This window comes from Pinus tabuliformis, chromosome 8, assembly GCF_031772625.1.
Source record: "Pinus tabuliformis cultivar Carrire ecotype Pingquan chromosome 8, CPIR1, whole genome shotgun sequence".
In the NCBI taxonomy this organism is placed as follows: Eukaryota; Viridiplantae; Streptophyta; class Pinopsida; order Pinales; family Pinaceae; genus Pinus; species Pinus tabuliformis.
Genome location: NC_142294.1, coordinates 1,408,902,621 through 1,408,917,523, shown reverse-complemented (window position 1 = coordinate 1,408,917,523; position 14,903 = coordinate 1,408,902,621). Strand labels below are relative to the sequence as shown.

At 39.3% G+C, this 14,903-nt stretch overlaps 1 protein-coding gene across 1 annotated transcript in view; it reads right to left on the bottom strand.

Moving 5' to 3' along the window:
- LOC149240843 (FGGY family of carbohydrate kinase) overlaps positions 1 to 14,903 on the bottom strand; it is a 434,066-nt gene that overhangs the window by 226,010 nt on the left and 193,153 nt on the right. The window contains exons 7-11 of the mRNA XM_089373849.1: positions 14,051 to 14,112; positions 13,757 to 13,865; positions 13,483 to 13,602; positions 13,212 to 13,331; positions 12,837 to 12,957 (exon numbers count right to left, since the gene is read on the bottom strand). Of these exons, the coding sequence (XP_089229975.1) occupies positions 12,837 to 12,957; positions 13,212 to 13,331; positions 13,483 to 13,602; positions 13,757 to 13,865; positions 14,051 to 14,112 (532 nt within the window). The remainder of the gene's footprint in view (positions 1 to 12,836; positions 12,958 to 13,211; positions 13,332 to 13,482; positions 13,603 to 13,756; positions 13,866 to 14,050; positions 14,113 to 14,903) is intronic.

Here is a 14,903-nt window from a genome sequence, read left to right as displayed (position 1 = left end):
GCAGGTATCTCTATTTCTATTAGAATATTCCTATTTAGTATTTAATGCTCATTCTTTTAGCTATTGCTATTTTTATTCTTTTAGCAGTTTCTGAGATGAAACTGATTGTTTCCATATTCTACATAGAAACTTGATGTTTCTATTATTGTAAATATCTCTGTATTATTATTGAGCTTCAGCTTGCTCATGATTAATCAATTCATTCGATATTCTTTTACATGCGTGTTTCGCACTGTTTTATGGTATCAGAGCACAGGGATTTTTTTTTCGAAATAATTTTTCATAGTTTGAAAAATTCAGTAGTTCATTTCGAAACTGCTCTCAGGGTCTGTAGATTTCTTGATCAGCTATCCTCTTCGTATTCTAATCTCTTGAGTTCCTTCATTCCTTTCTAAGGTCGAGCCCTCTGTAAGCCAGGTAGCCTTCACTGAGTCTTAGCCTCGGCTTTGCTCACTGTGATAAAAGCTTACAGTCGTCAATCTCGATACAGAAAGGGATTCTTCTCCTGCAGTATCATTTTATGAGGAATTAACTTTGTGGCGGTGCTCGGAATCGTGAAATTGTCTTGAAATTAAAATCCGGCATTTCGAATCCGGGGGCAGCAGTCGATTTGTCGGTTGAACAGTTTATCTGTTTTGAAGTCTTGTTTATTTCGTGGCCCGTGAAGCCTAGCCACTGAGCATATCAGTGTTCGCTGCGAGGCGTGGTCTGGCTTCAACCCTCGTTTTCACGGTGAATCCTTCAATTTGCCACGTTTGCACAATCTGAAGACTGCATTGTCATTTGGCTTTCGTTCTTTACACTCCATGCTTGAATCCGTCCGCTTTTCTCGATGGGCTATGAGAGAAATATCTCTCCGGACTTCCACGTGAATGTAAGTCCAGGGTGCGAACAGGCTCTGAGCGAGAAAAACAACAGGGTTTCTATGGGTTTGAATACCTAGTGCACTGAAAGGACCTGGGTGTCTGAGTTTGTTGTGGGTTGATTGCTTCATTATTATCCGTCGATCGAGAGCCTGAATCAGAACCGGAAGCGGTAGCGGAAATCAAAGTTAAAACGTTTTTTCGCTCACGTATTCGACAGATCGAGATCCTCCAGAAATTTGAGCCCCGCTTGCACCACGTGAAGGCACTTTCCAGCAGCACCATCTCCCCAAGGCTTCGGGTATTCTCGTCAACACGTTCTCCGACCTCGAAGCTCCGTTTCTCGACGCCCTCCGCAGCGGACAGGTGATGGAAGGATTACCTCCCGTGTATTACTTTCCACGGACGCCATTTTCCAGATTATAGTGACGGCATTTTCCATTGAAGCGGTGGGACCAGAACAGCGTGGACAGCTTCAGTCTACGTAATTTTTTCTCTTCAAATCAGTTTTAGTGACGGCATTTTCCATTAAAGCGGTGGGACCAGAACAGCGTGGACAGCTTCAGTCTACGTATTTTTTTCTCTTCACATCAGCTTTAATTTTATAAAGATACATGTGACCTCTTGTCTGGTGTTTTGATCTGGTGTTTTGGTCTGGTGTTTTGATCTGGTACAGATCTGAGTTATTTTTTTGTGCATTGTTCAAGGCAGAATTTGTTAAGGTTCTGTATCAGTCTCATACAGTCATCTTGATATTTTCTTGGAATTTATTTGTGGTTCCTTCATTTGAAAAGGCATCACCTGAAAGAGGAATTTTAAAACGTATCTTGTAGCCCTAGCCATGCAAGAGTCTCGGCCCTTATTTCCTGTTACTTGATCTCTGAAGTTTGGCATTTGTTTGCTCAAGGCTGCCTGTGGAGAATTTGTTCTGCAGCCTGTGTTAAACCGGCAGCTGTATAGTCAATAAAATCACTTCAAACAGCAGTGTAAGACTTGTGAAAGAAGGGTACAGCTACAGCAGTGGAATCTGCTCTATTGCTATTTTTTTTAGACTGTGGAGATATATTTTTTTTGCTGGACTTCTGTATTGTCTTTGGGAAAATGGCCACGCTCACCAATCTGATGTTAGAAGGAAATCAAGCCTTTTACGCCTTTATGGCTAAAAGGTCTTCAGATCATGTTCCTTCTTCTGCATGGTACATTGATTCTAGTGCATCACGCCATTTCTCTCACAGGCGTGACTGGTTTATTGACTTCTCACCTTTCAGTGATTCCGTGGTATTTGGCGGAGGTGAAAAGTACACAGTAGCTGGCAGAGGTACAGTTCAAATTCAGTCTGGTGGGCGCACACTCATATTTCTGAATGTATACTATGTTCCTGGTATGGAAATTACTCTGCTGTCTGTCAGCCAGATTATGAGGAATTCTCCTCAGCTTGATGTTGTGTTCAATGCACACAAGTGCTCCATTATTGACAGGGAGACTAGTCTAACAGTTGCTGTTGGCCTAGAGAACCATGGTCTATATAGGCTACTTGACACCGGTGACTCTCCAGAAGTGGCTCTAGCAGCACGTGTCTCTCCCATCAGTACTCTTTGGCATCAGCGATATGGGCATCTAAATATGCAGTATCTCTCTCAGCTCTCCCGGGAGGGACTTGTGTCAGGATTACCTGATATTCAGACTCAGCAGTTGGGGGTATGCGGCACCTGTCAAGCGGGAAAGCAACATCGGTCTTCATTCAAGAATGGAGAATCTTGGCGCGCATCTAAGGTACTCCAGTTACTTCATGCTGATATTTGTGGTCCTATGAATACAGCTTCTATCACTGCCTGCAAATATTTTTTACTTATTGTAGATGATTTCAGTAGAAAGATGTGGGTGTATTTTCTAAAAAATAAATCTGATGCACTTAGTACCTTTCAGAAGTTTAAAACCTTAGTTGAAAAAGAGTCTGGCTGTAACATCATGACTCTTAGGACCGACAATGGGGGGGAATTTTGTTCTTCAGCTTTTGCCAATTTCTGTGATATTCATGGCATCAAACATCAGTTAACCGCGCCCTACACTCCTCAGCAGAACAGTGTTGTCGAGCGCCGCAACCGCACGGTTGTTGAAATGGCTACAACACAGGAGTGTTCCAAACAGATTCTGCGCTGAAGCAGTATTTACTGCTGTTTACCTTCTTAACCGATCACCCACTCAGGCTGTTACAGGGAAGACTCCTGAAGAGGTTTGGTCTGGCCGTAAGCCTAAGATCAGTCATCTCAAAGTATTTGGCTCAGTTGCATATGTTTGGATTCCAGCTGCTAAGCGCTCTAAGTTGGATTCCAAAAGCCAGAAACTCATGATGACAGGGTACAGTGATCATCACAAGGCCTATAGGCTGATAGATATAGCCACTGGTCGTCTTAGCTTCAGTCGGGATGTAGTCTTTGATGAGGACAGAGGATTCTTTCAGCAGTGTTCTGAGGATCAGCCTCACAGTGTTCTTCTTCCGGTCGGTCCACCTGATGGGAGGGATGATGTAGCATCAGTATTTGATAATACTCTATCTGAGCTTCCTCCAGAAAATAACCCTCCTCTTGCGTCTCCTATTGCTCTTGAGTCTCCTCCACCTCCTCCTGATATTGGTTCCTCTACTCCTGATATTGGTTCTTCTACTCTTCGGCCTAAATGGTGGGCTAAAACCATTGGTGATCTCCGGGATGATGAGCTCCTTGAAGGTAGAACTTCTAGACATAAGAACAGACAACAGTCTACAGTCAATTTTGCTCTTATGGCTAACCTACACAGTATTTTTGAGCCTCAAACCTATTCAGAGGCTAAGGGTACATCTGAGTGGGAACAGGCTATGGAAGCCGAATTCCAAAGTCTTCAGAAGAATCATACATGGACACTTTCTGATCTTCCTGCAGAGAAAAAACCCATAGGCTGCAAATGGGTGTATAAAGTGAAATACAAAGCTGATGGAACCATAGACAAGTATAAAGCTCGTCTTGTGGCTCGAGGGTTCTCACAGAAGGAAGGCATTGACTATGAGGAGACTTTTGCTCCTACAGCCAAGATGAGTACCATAAGGCTTGTGCTTGCCCTAGCAGCTCAGTTCAATTGGAAAGTTCATCAGATGGATGTAAAGAGTGCTTTCCTAAATGGTGATCTCCAAGAAGAAGTCTACATGACGCAACCTCCAGGATTCAAGGTTGCTGGTCAAGAACAGAAAGTGTGTCAGTTAGCTAAAGCAATCTATGGATTGAAACAAGCTCCTCAGGCTTGGTACATGAAAATTGATCAGTACCTGACAGATCAGGGTTTTCAGCGGAGCCCATCTGATGCAAACCTGTATATCAAGCATACTCGTGATGATATCTTATTTGTGGTTGTCTATGTGGATGACCTTATCATCACTGGCAACTCTGCACATTTGATCCATGGGATCAAACAAGATTTATGCAGAACTTTTGAGATGACAGACTTGGGACTTCTTCATTACTGTCTGGGGGTTGAAGTTTGGCAGACTGAAAATCAGATCTTTCTCTCTAGTCTAAGTATGCCAAAAATCTTGTGGACAGGTTCAGAATGCAGGATTGCAAACCGGCCACGACTCCTATGGAACCAGGGCTCAAACTTTCAGCACAGTCATCCTCTCCCCTTGTGGATGAAACTTTATTCAGGCAATTAGTGGGCAATCTCATCTATCTTACTGCTACCAGACCTGACATCAGCTTTGCAGTAAGCTACATTTCCCGCTTCATGTCAGCTCCTAAAGCTGATCATTGGCAAGCAACAAAGCGTGTGCTACGATATGTGCGTGGCACTTCTGATTATGGTCTCCTATACACTCGAAGTTCCAAACCTATACTCCGTGGTTACACTGATTCTGACTGGGCTGGTTCGGTTGATGACCGTAAATCTACAGCTGGGTATATGTTTAGTCTAGGATCTGGTGCTGTTACTTGGACTAGTAAGAAGCAACAGGCAGTGGCTCTCTCCTCAACAGAAGCAGAGTATTGGGGAGCAGTTAAGGCATCCTGTGAGGCAGTTTGGCTTCGACGTATGCTTGCAGATATGCATGTTTCCCAGACAGGGCCTACTTCTTTGTTTTGTGATAATCAGGGAGTGCTCAAACTTGCCAAGAATCCAGTCTTTCATGAACGAACGAAGCATGTGGAAACTCATTGCCACTACATTCGCCAGCTTGTTGAAGACGACTCAATTCAGTTGCAATATGTTCCCACAACAGAGCAGCCCGCCAACATTTTCACCAAGCCTCTTGGTCCTGATAAATTTGTAAAATTCAGAGGGTCTATTGGTGTTGTAAATAGATTGAGCATTAAGGGAGGGTATTAGAATATTCCTATTTAGTATTTAATGCTCATTCTTTTAGCTATTGCTATTTTTGTTCTTTTAGCAGTTTCTTAGATGAAACTGATTGTTTCCATATTCTACATAGAAACTTGATGTTTCTATTATTGTAAATATCTCTGTATTATTATTGAGCTTCAGCTTGCTCATGATTAATCAATTCATTCGATATTCTTCTACATGCGTGTTTCGCACTGTTTTAATTTCTTGATAATTTTATGATCATTTTTTAAATCTCTATTAATCTAACAAGCAGATTTAAGTGTGTAGAAGTTATCATTTGGAATTTGGGCATTTGGGGAAGTCCTCAACTGGACCAACTAACTCTCAGTTTACAGAATCTAAAAGAGCCCACTATCTTTTTACTTTTTTAAGTCCTTTTATAAAATATTTTACTTGCAGGGTTTCTCTTGGGCTTGTGCCTCTTTAAAATTTCAAATTTATTTTTAAATATTGTGCAAAAATTTGTTTGAATCTGGCTAATAGAGGGCTTTGATCTACAAATCATTATATTTGTAGAATATTATTGTAGATTTTTAAATATCAAATTTTTTAATTCATTGGGGTTTTGGGTATTTCATATTTTTGTATATACATGTTTTGGGGTTTTTTCTATCTTTTGTTTGTGCAGGAACAGATCTGAAAATTGCAGGTGATTTTTGTGGATTCCGGAGAGAGATCTAAGCCCCGGAGGGCATCTCCATTTTGTTTGCAGGTTGAAGATAAATTTCAAGAAAATCATGGGCAAATTTATTTTAGGGCCTTGAGGCCCTGCACTGGCCATCTCTAGCCTCTTTCTTGGCCTCCCTTTCAGCCTTATGGCCTCCCCTCTTTCACCAAAATTCTCTCACTAATTTTTCCTAAATTTTTTCCAAAAAAATTCCCAAAAAAAATTTAACAAAAATATTTTGAGTTTGGCATTTGCATTGGAGAATTTTCAGTGACTTTGGTAGCCCATCTTCAAGTGTCTTCAAGCCCCTAGGGGTTGACTGGTGCACATCCTCTAAACCCTTACCTCTTTCATTGATCTAATTGAAAGTAAGATTAATACTGACATAAAATTTTAGTTATCTGAAATTTAGCAGCAAATTAGTTTTCACATTTCTCTGCATTACAATTCAAAAATATAATTACTTTCAGAAACTTTTGCATGCTATTTTGTGAAAATTATTTCATTGCTTTTTCAGTAATTTTCTGAGTTTTTAGATCAAATACATCAATATATCAGAAAGAATTAAACTCAGAAATTTTTTGAATTTGTGGTTATTAGTTTGTCATTTAAAATTTTCTGTTGTTATACATAGAAATTTCTGAATATTGCATGGTTATAAGACTGTTGTTTTAGAATATATTGTTGGTTTTAATATTTGATGTAAGAGCAGATTACTACACTGAGATTTCATTAATGTGATCTGAGTTTAAAACATTTAATTTAATTTGTGAAGTTCATTTGTTTTTTACATGCTTATGCAAGTAGGACTAATTTAGTTTTACTTATGCATCTAATGATCTTGATTGAGTATTTCATACAAATGAATTTTTGAATTTAAACGTGTTTTATTCCAGCATTTTACATTTCAGTCCATTGTGCATTTCGATTATTATTTGTGCATATTTTACATTTTGCAGTGTTGGTATAAGTACCTGCTTTCACATTTAGATCACCACCTTTCTAAGCCTTAAGTTAAGTAGCATTTAAGGCATATTTCATAAATAATTTTAGGCTTTCATTTAACTAAAATTAACCAAGTCCCTGCATTTCACATAGTTTTAAATTTTGCATTTGCATATGAGAGTCGATTCTTTTCAGCAACAGATTCTCATCATTTATTTGAACTTTATTTTCTTCACAAGATAGTTGACTCCACAAGGCACTGGTATCGCTTTCTTCAAATCATTTTGAATCCTTAAAATCTCGCGCAATCTAAAACAATTATTGATTGCTTAGCTATGTCTCCCAGGTTGGTTGGTTCCCAACTAATCTTTATTTTTTCCATTTCCATAGGGTCTACTCCCCTTAGTCTGCTATTTGAAGACAAATCAAACGGAGTGATTGGGGATCAGTGTGACAGCCCCCGATCTGAGCCCTTGTCGCAATGCCTAGACATTCTGTGCGACAACAGGGACCATTCCCCACTAGCAAGAATAAAGCTAATGACATTCTCCAACTCATTCATTCTGACATATGTGGACCAATGCCCATACATTCTCTTGGTGGCCATCTCTACTACATAACCTTCATCGATGATTTCTCAAGGAAGACATGGATATATTACTTGAAGCATAAGGATGAGGCCTTCGATATGTTCAAGGACTTCAAGGCTTTGGTCAAAAATCAAACAGGGAAGAAAATTAAGATCTTTAGGTCCGACAACGGAGGAGAGTACATTTCTAATGAATTCATAGATTTTTGCAAGGAAGGTATCAAGGAGACTATTGTGCCCTATAATCCCGAACAAAATGGAGTGGTTGAGAGAAAGAACAGGTCTATTGTGGAAGTTGCTTGAGCCATGCTCCATGATCAAAAGTTGTCAAAGTTCCTTTGGGGTGAAGCAACAAATACAACAGTATATGTTCAAAACAGGGTTCCTCATCAAGCATTGGACAACAAGACTCCTGAAGAAGTATTCACAGGTGTCAAGCCCAACATTAGTCATCTCCAGATATTTGGTTGCCCCATATATTTCCATGTGCCGAAGACAAAAGAAACAAGCTAGAAGCCACTGGAAGAAAAGATATGTTTGTTGGGTATTGTGAAGATTCCAAAACATTTAGAATATATATTTTTGGTCAAAGGAAGGTTGAAATTAGCAGGACTGTAACATTCGATGAAAATGTTTCCCTTGGAAAAGCAAGGGACCTTCCTCTGTCTCCTCCTCCTGAGAAGGAAAGTGATGATATGAATATTCTAGAACGTACTCTGATACCGGAATCCGAGAGATATTTTTGATGATCCCATGGAGCCCATGGAGCCCATGGACCCTTTGGATCCTCCTCAATGTGATCCCCCTACCAGGAAGAGGCCACTTTGGCTCTGTGACACATTACAAGATGTTGAAAGACATGCTACTACCTGTGGAACCTTTAGAGAAAGAAAGAAGCCATGCAGATATCAGGGTTATGTTGTAGAGATGAGTAATATGATTCAAGTTGAGCCTCACACCTTTGAAGAAGCCATGAAAGAACAAATCTGGAAGAATGCTATGATTGAAGAATATGAATCAATTATGAAGAATGATGTATGGGATGTCGTTTCGAGATCAGAACGAAATCTGTAGTGACTTCGAAATGGCTATTCAAGATCAAACATGCAGCTAATGGAAGCATTGAAAAATATAAGGCAAGGTTCATGGCAAGAGGATTCTCTCAAAAAGAGGGAGAATATTATGATGATATCTTTGCTCTTGTGGCACGATCTACCACCATTCGTTCAATATTTTACCTTGCTACAAGTCAAGGATGGACCCTTCACCAGATGGATGTGAAGACAACATTCCTTCATGGCATGTTACAGGAAGAAGTTTACGTTGAGAAGCCACAAGGATTTGAAGTGAAGGACCGAAAGACACATGTTTGCAAGTTGAAGAAGGCATTATATGGCTTGAAACAAGCCCCCAAAGCATGGTACGCCCATATAGATAGTTACCTGGTGAAGCTTGGATTCACAAGAAGCAGCGTCGATCCCAACCTCTACTTCAAGGTGGTCCAAGGTATTCCCTTGATTTTGGTTTTATATGTTGACGATCTATTTTTGATAGGTAGTGAGCCCCTAATGATCGAGTGTTGGCCTCTGAATTCGAGATGAAAGACCTTGGACTCATGCAATACTTCCTAGGCCTTGAGGTGTGGCAAAGGCCCAGTGAGATTTTCCTTTTACAGGAAAATATGTTGTGAAGTTGTTGCAGAGATTTGGAATGATAGAATGCAAGTCCCTGGCCACACCGATGGAAATGAATTTCAAGAAGCTATGTAGAGAAGCTGCAGGACCTGATTTGGCGAATCCATTCGAGTACAGACAGTTAATTGGGGCTCTGATGTTCTTAGTGAACACTCGTCCAAACATATGCTATGTAGTGAACAACCTGAGTTAATTTATGACTCAACCCCTCCATGCACATTGGGTTGCTGCCAAACACATTTTGAGATACTTGCATGGGACGATATATTCTATCTCGACGGTACTCAAAGCTACAAATTTCTGTGTCCTGCTCATCCAAGATATCATGGTGGATCCAAGGCTAAAATAGCATCCCGATGTGCTCTTCCTATGATTCTTCTTCTTTAGATTCGAGAATCATTCAGCAGATAGAGTCAAGCAGAGATGAGACATGATTTGATGACAGATACTTGTGATGATCACATGATGCAGTTGGAATTTCTTCCTCGCTAAGAGGGAGTGTTAATTTGGCAACTTAGTGACAAATTCCAATCATTGGACGAAATTCCTCTTTCCGAGAGGACCAAAATTGACCTTTGAAGCACCGGATTTGGATAAGGGAAAGTGTATTTTTGAAGTCAAGACCACAATGACACAATTGATCAAGTTGGCCTAGAGGCTAATTAGCCCTCCCCCAACGCTTATAAATTCATGACACCTCAAGCTCATTTCGACATCATTGGTCACACACTTCTCTTCTCTTCTTGGGTTCGATACATCTGAAAATTTTCAGGAGTTTCTTCACACGTGCGAGCAAGAGAAAGGAGAAAATTGCAGGACGCTGAAATTTGTTTTGACCAACACTTTGACTAAGTTTGACTTTTGGAGATTGGGCATGATTTGACTTATTTTGACTTGGGTTTTTGGATTGTTTTGGAGGGCTGAATTTCTTGGCACAAAAATCGAGAATTTCTGGGCACTTTGACTATGGTTGACTTCAGACCTACAACTAGGGTTTCAGCTGCCTTTGACTTTGACTTTGACCAAGATTGAAGAAGATTTTTGGGACTGTTTTTGTGGCACTTTGACCAGCTGAGCAGGCCACATTCTTTGACTACTAACTGAGTTCATTTGGAGGACTGTTGACCATTGACTACTTGTTGATGCTGCTGCTGTTGACTTTTACCAGATTTGACAATTGGCTCATATTTTGAATATTGGTTAGTTGATTTGTTGGACAAGTCGACTTTGACTTTGATTCTTGTTTATGGATTTGGCCTCACTGTACTCTCTGCTGAACATTTTACGAGAATCTAATAGAAGGAGGATTTCAAAAGGTTTTCCCCTTTGTGGGGTTTTTCCCTAGTCTTTGACCAAATCGGTGTCTCTTGTTGATGTTTTGATCAGTGAAACATGAATCTCCGATCACTCGCGATTAATCACGAGTCAAACTTTGCTCTTCCCTCAAATGATCTGATTCAACTATGGGTGAGTCAAACTCGTGTTGACCGTGTTTGACTCATGGTCAACGCGAGTTTCACTTGCGACTCACCAATTAATTGAGATTTAGGTGACTGAGGTGATTTTCAACCACCAACTCGAGGGGCATGGGTTTTAACTTTTAGGGTTCCCACATTTTTTGTTGTTTAGTTTAGTTAGGTTAAAAAATAAAAGTCTGTTTGTAATTGACTTTTCTCACTAATGAGGCCTATAACTCATACGTCGAGAAGGTAATAGAGGCATGGTTTCAGTTTCAATTTACTCCACGTAACAGAGTCGTAGTGTAATAGAAGCGTAGTGTTCAGTTTCAATTTACTCCACGTAATAGAGTCATAGTGTAATAGAGGTGTAGTGTGCAGTGTGCTCCATTGTAGTTTCAGCATGTGCTTGGTCAGAGATTTCAGTAGCAAACCATTATCATATCATTTTAGCAGCAATCAATAGATTTCAGTTACTGCCTTTTTACTAATTAGTATGCATTATTTTATAAACTTTTAGAAGCAGATGCTTCTAGTTCGAAGTAGTCACAGGTTAGGAGTCAAGACCTAGTACTTTGGATCGTGTTTGGACTCATAACATATATGAGATAAGCAGAGTCTTTCGGTAGAAATCACATACGAGAAATTTTTGGTCGGCGCTTCTCGAACCAACAAGTGTGGTTCATCATCAAGACCAGATGAAGAGGCAGACCATGGAAAAGGGTTATCATATATGAGATAGTTATTCATTCATGATATTTTGGACATCTATTGATATTATGCATTGTTTGGACATGGATTTATTGAATATCAATGAAAAACATTTTTTTTAATTCAATATGTGTATATCTTAAATTATTGAATTCACCGATTTTTCCTTATTTTTCCCCAATCCGATTAAAACTCTTCGCTCTTTTGCCTCGCCGATTTATTGCTGATTCCGAGTCTGGTAACATTGGTTTTGATTGTCTTCTATTTTCATTGCATTTACTGTTCTTTGCAGCACCTTTATACCACTGGGGAAGGCATGTATCCTCAGTTACTATTGATTATTGGAAAAATTAATTATTGTTGAAAAGATTGCTTATTGAAGAAGTGAATTGGGCTAAGTAATTGTGATAGCATAGAGCAGTGGAAAATTAACAGGCAACCCTAACATCATCGAACTCATCATTCGGTCTCTCTCTCAATATCTCTCTCTTGACAAGTTCTTGGGTTGGGTTGTCCACCTTTCCAATCTGGACAAACTCACTTAGTGTTTTGTATCACAGTGCCTTTGCCATGGTCTTATACATATATTATGATGATATACCTATGTAGATTTCTTTCTTTGTATTATTTTTGAGATCTTCTAGGAGATCCGCTTGCCCTCCCTCACTGTATTCAAACTAGTTGCATTCTTCAGTCCCATTGTCTTACTTTTGCAGTCACTTGTCAAACATTAATAAAATTATCTTATCTGAATTAGGTAGCTAGAATCCATATATGACCTAAGTACCTTTTATTAATGACACCTATTAAAATTAATGCCTAACATAATGACTTTTTATTGAAGTCACTTATATAATGTGACTTTATTGCATTGAGTTGTATCTGAGCATTATAATCCAAAAATATTCTATATTGTGTAACTTAGTAACCGGAGAACCCACAGTAAAAACCATTTTTCGTCAACGTTTCAAATCCCAACAGGGATCCATCATCAGGACTATTTTGAATGTTGATAGAAGAAGAGCTCAATTGCGACTGCAGCTCTTCTTGCTATCTTCACCCTAAATTTTTCGAGTAAAATGATTTCACTCCATGTATCCCCTCCGCAGAGGGAAATGATTCTATATTCACTATAATTTACAGGCTTTCGTGACAACATAAAGAGTGAATAGTAAGGAAAGGAAAAAATTATTTATTCTCAATCATAAAAAATGAATTTAGAAACAAATTGAACCGCTCGAAAGTAAGAATATCAGCGATGATGAATAAATAGTAAAAACAATAGTCATCCCAGATGAATTAGTAAAAGGTGAGAATATTGGGAATCAATAGATGTGTCGGAATCTGTCAACCCATATTGTTTAGGGAATGTTTTTTAAGCATGCTATATTAGAACAGACAGAACATCCTGCAGTACACAACACCATAATGTTTTCCCCATCCTACCTTGCCTGAACACAGGTTTAAAAAGATATTGCACAGTCAATGAAGACTGCAAGTTAAAGTGGGATTTTCTAATATTTAATTGACAAAGTATGGTACCTGTTGCCGTGGAAGTCTGGAAGCACATGTAAATCCTTTGACAAAGAGGCAATAAATGGGGCTTGTAAATCATGTGCCATTGTTTTTAAAGTTCTATTTAGTAGCTCATATAGTGAGACATCTGTGAACACAACCAATGAGGAATATCAATAAGCTGACAGAGTTCCGCTTTTAATTCCATTATGTGCACACAGCTAAAGCCATCACAATGCTCACGACTCAGAAAGAAGAAAAAGAAACGACAAGTGTCATTGTTTAAATAAGAAAAGATACAAATTACTATATTTATATGTTCCTCAATTAAAATAACTTCCAAGGAAAAACTGAAATTCAAAGAAATAATGAGACACCAAAAGATGGTAAGAGAACATTTACTTTGTGATGCTGCACGGTTTGCCAGAATAGGAGCCGCCGCGTGATTTTCAACCATATGATCCAATAAAGCCCCAGTTGCACTCTGTCCACCTTCAGTAAGCCATAACTCTGGTACCATTGCTACATGGTGCAGACAATTATAAAAAGCTTCAAGCAGGACACAATTATCATACAGGAAACAGCCACAAGATAGCCTATACATAATACCATTCTCATCTTCGCTAGGCTGGCAACAAATTAACAAAACAAAACCTTGACAGTTCGTCAATACCTGACCAAAAAGGCCCCCAGACACCTGGAATGAAATTTTTTTTCTGAGATATCGCCATGTGGCATGTAGACGTACCACATACTAACACCATTCTGTGGCATAGTGCTTCCAGTTCATCTTCTGAAGCAATCAAAAAAAGTTAAAACCCTCAGAAAACTGCATATTTTGAACTTACAATTTTTATTAATGAATCCATCACATGTTCTGCAACTGTATTAGAAACTGTATTCTTTATAAAGTAGTGAAAACTGAAAATCTCTCCAATACTCGAAACCTTTAAAATTTAGATTCGTTGATGGTACACTTTCAATAACTCCTATGCCTCCAGCATGGGCATCAATTAATGATGTCCCAACAGGAGTTCCTTCCATCAGCCCAAGTTCCTGCAGGAACATTTCCTCCTTCAGAGATATTCACAACCAAGTAATAGAACAACTATGCATAGAACTCTCTCTGGTTAAAAACCTTCACGTATTACTCATATACATTACATTTGAAAGCTTGATAAATAAACCTCAATGCAGCACCACTTGAGCTTAATGTTATTCTTCAAGGATTAAATGCTTGCCTTTGCAGCTCTTGCTGTTAGGCCACTACCCAGAGGGTGTCCAGGAAACGCCATACTTCTTCCTGTATTTGTCATTAAAAAGTCACTAGACTGATAATAATTAACCATCTTCAGCATTGTTTTCATATACACATTCAAAAGTCAGTCCACCTTACACCAGACATGCACAAATAAATCCCAGTATCATGCAGGGTTATAAACTGTTCAAAGAAGCATGTGTTTGTGCGTGGGAGTGTGGGTGTGTGTATAAGATTTTAAAAAATAGTATAAAATGTTTACAAGGTACAATGTTTAGATGTATTTATGCAACGCAAGGGAGGAGTATGATGAACAGTTCTGACTCCCCATTTATTAATAGCTGATTACTTAGGCATATCATGTTATGACCCTAATGGGGGTATATATAGGATAACTGTATATGTAATAGTGGGTTAGCCTGATAGTGGGCCTGTTACCCCTCTTCCCCACAGGGGTCCCTTTGGTAAAAAATTCACTTGCTTTTGAAGGATATCTCCTCTGGTGGGCTAACAGGGTTTATGTGTTGGGTGCAAAAGTCAATTGCTGAAGCAGTGGGATCATACTCAAAGTGGGTTTGCTCTTCTCATGAGGCTACTGTACATTTCCTTTTTGGATTTGGGGCCTGCTTGGCCTGTGGCTGCCAGCAGCTGCCGTGGTGATTAGAAGAAATTGCTGATGGGTAGTGGATGGATTGAAGCTATTGCTGGAGAGTTCATATTCAATCTATAGCAGAGTTTGCTTGTCAACCCAGGGAAGAGTTGATAACACTTGCAGAAAGCTGATGCACGTAGACCAGGCATTAGGTCATGATAGGACTGTTCTATGTGCCGAATAA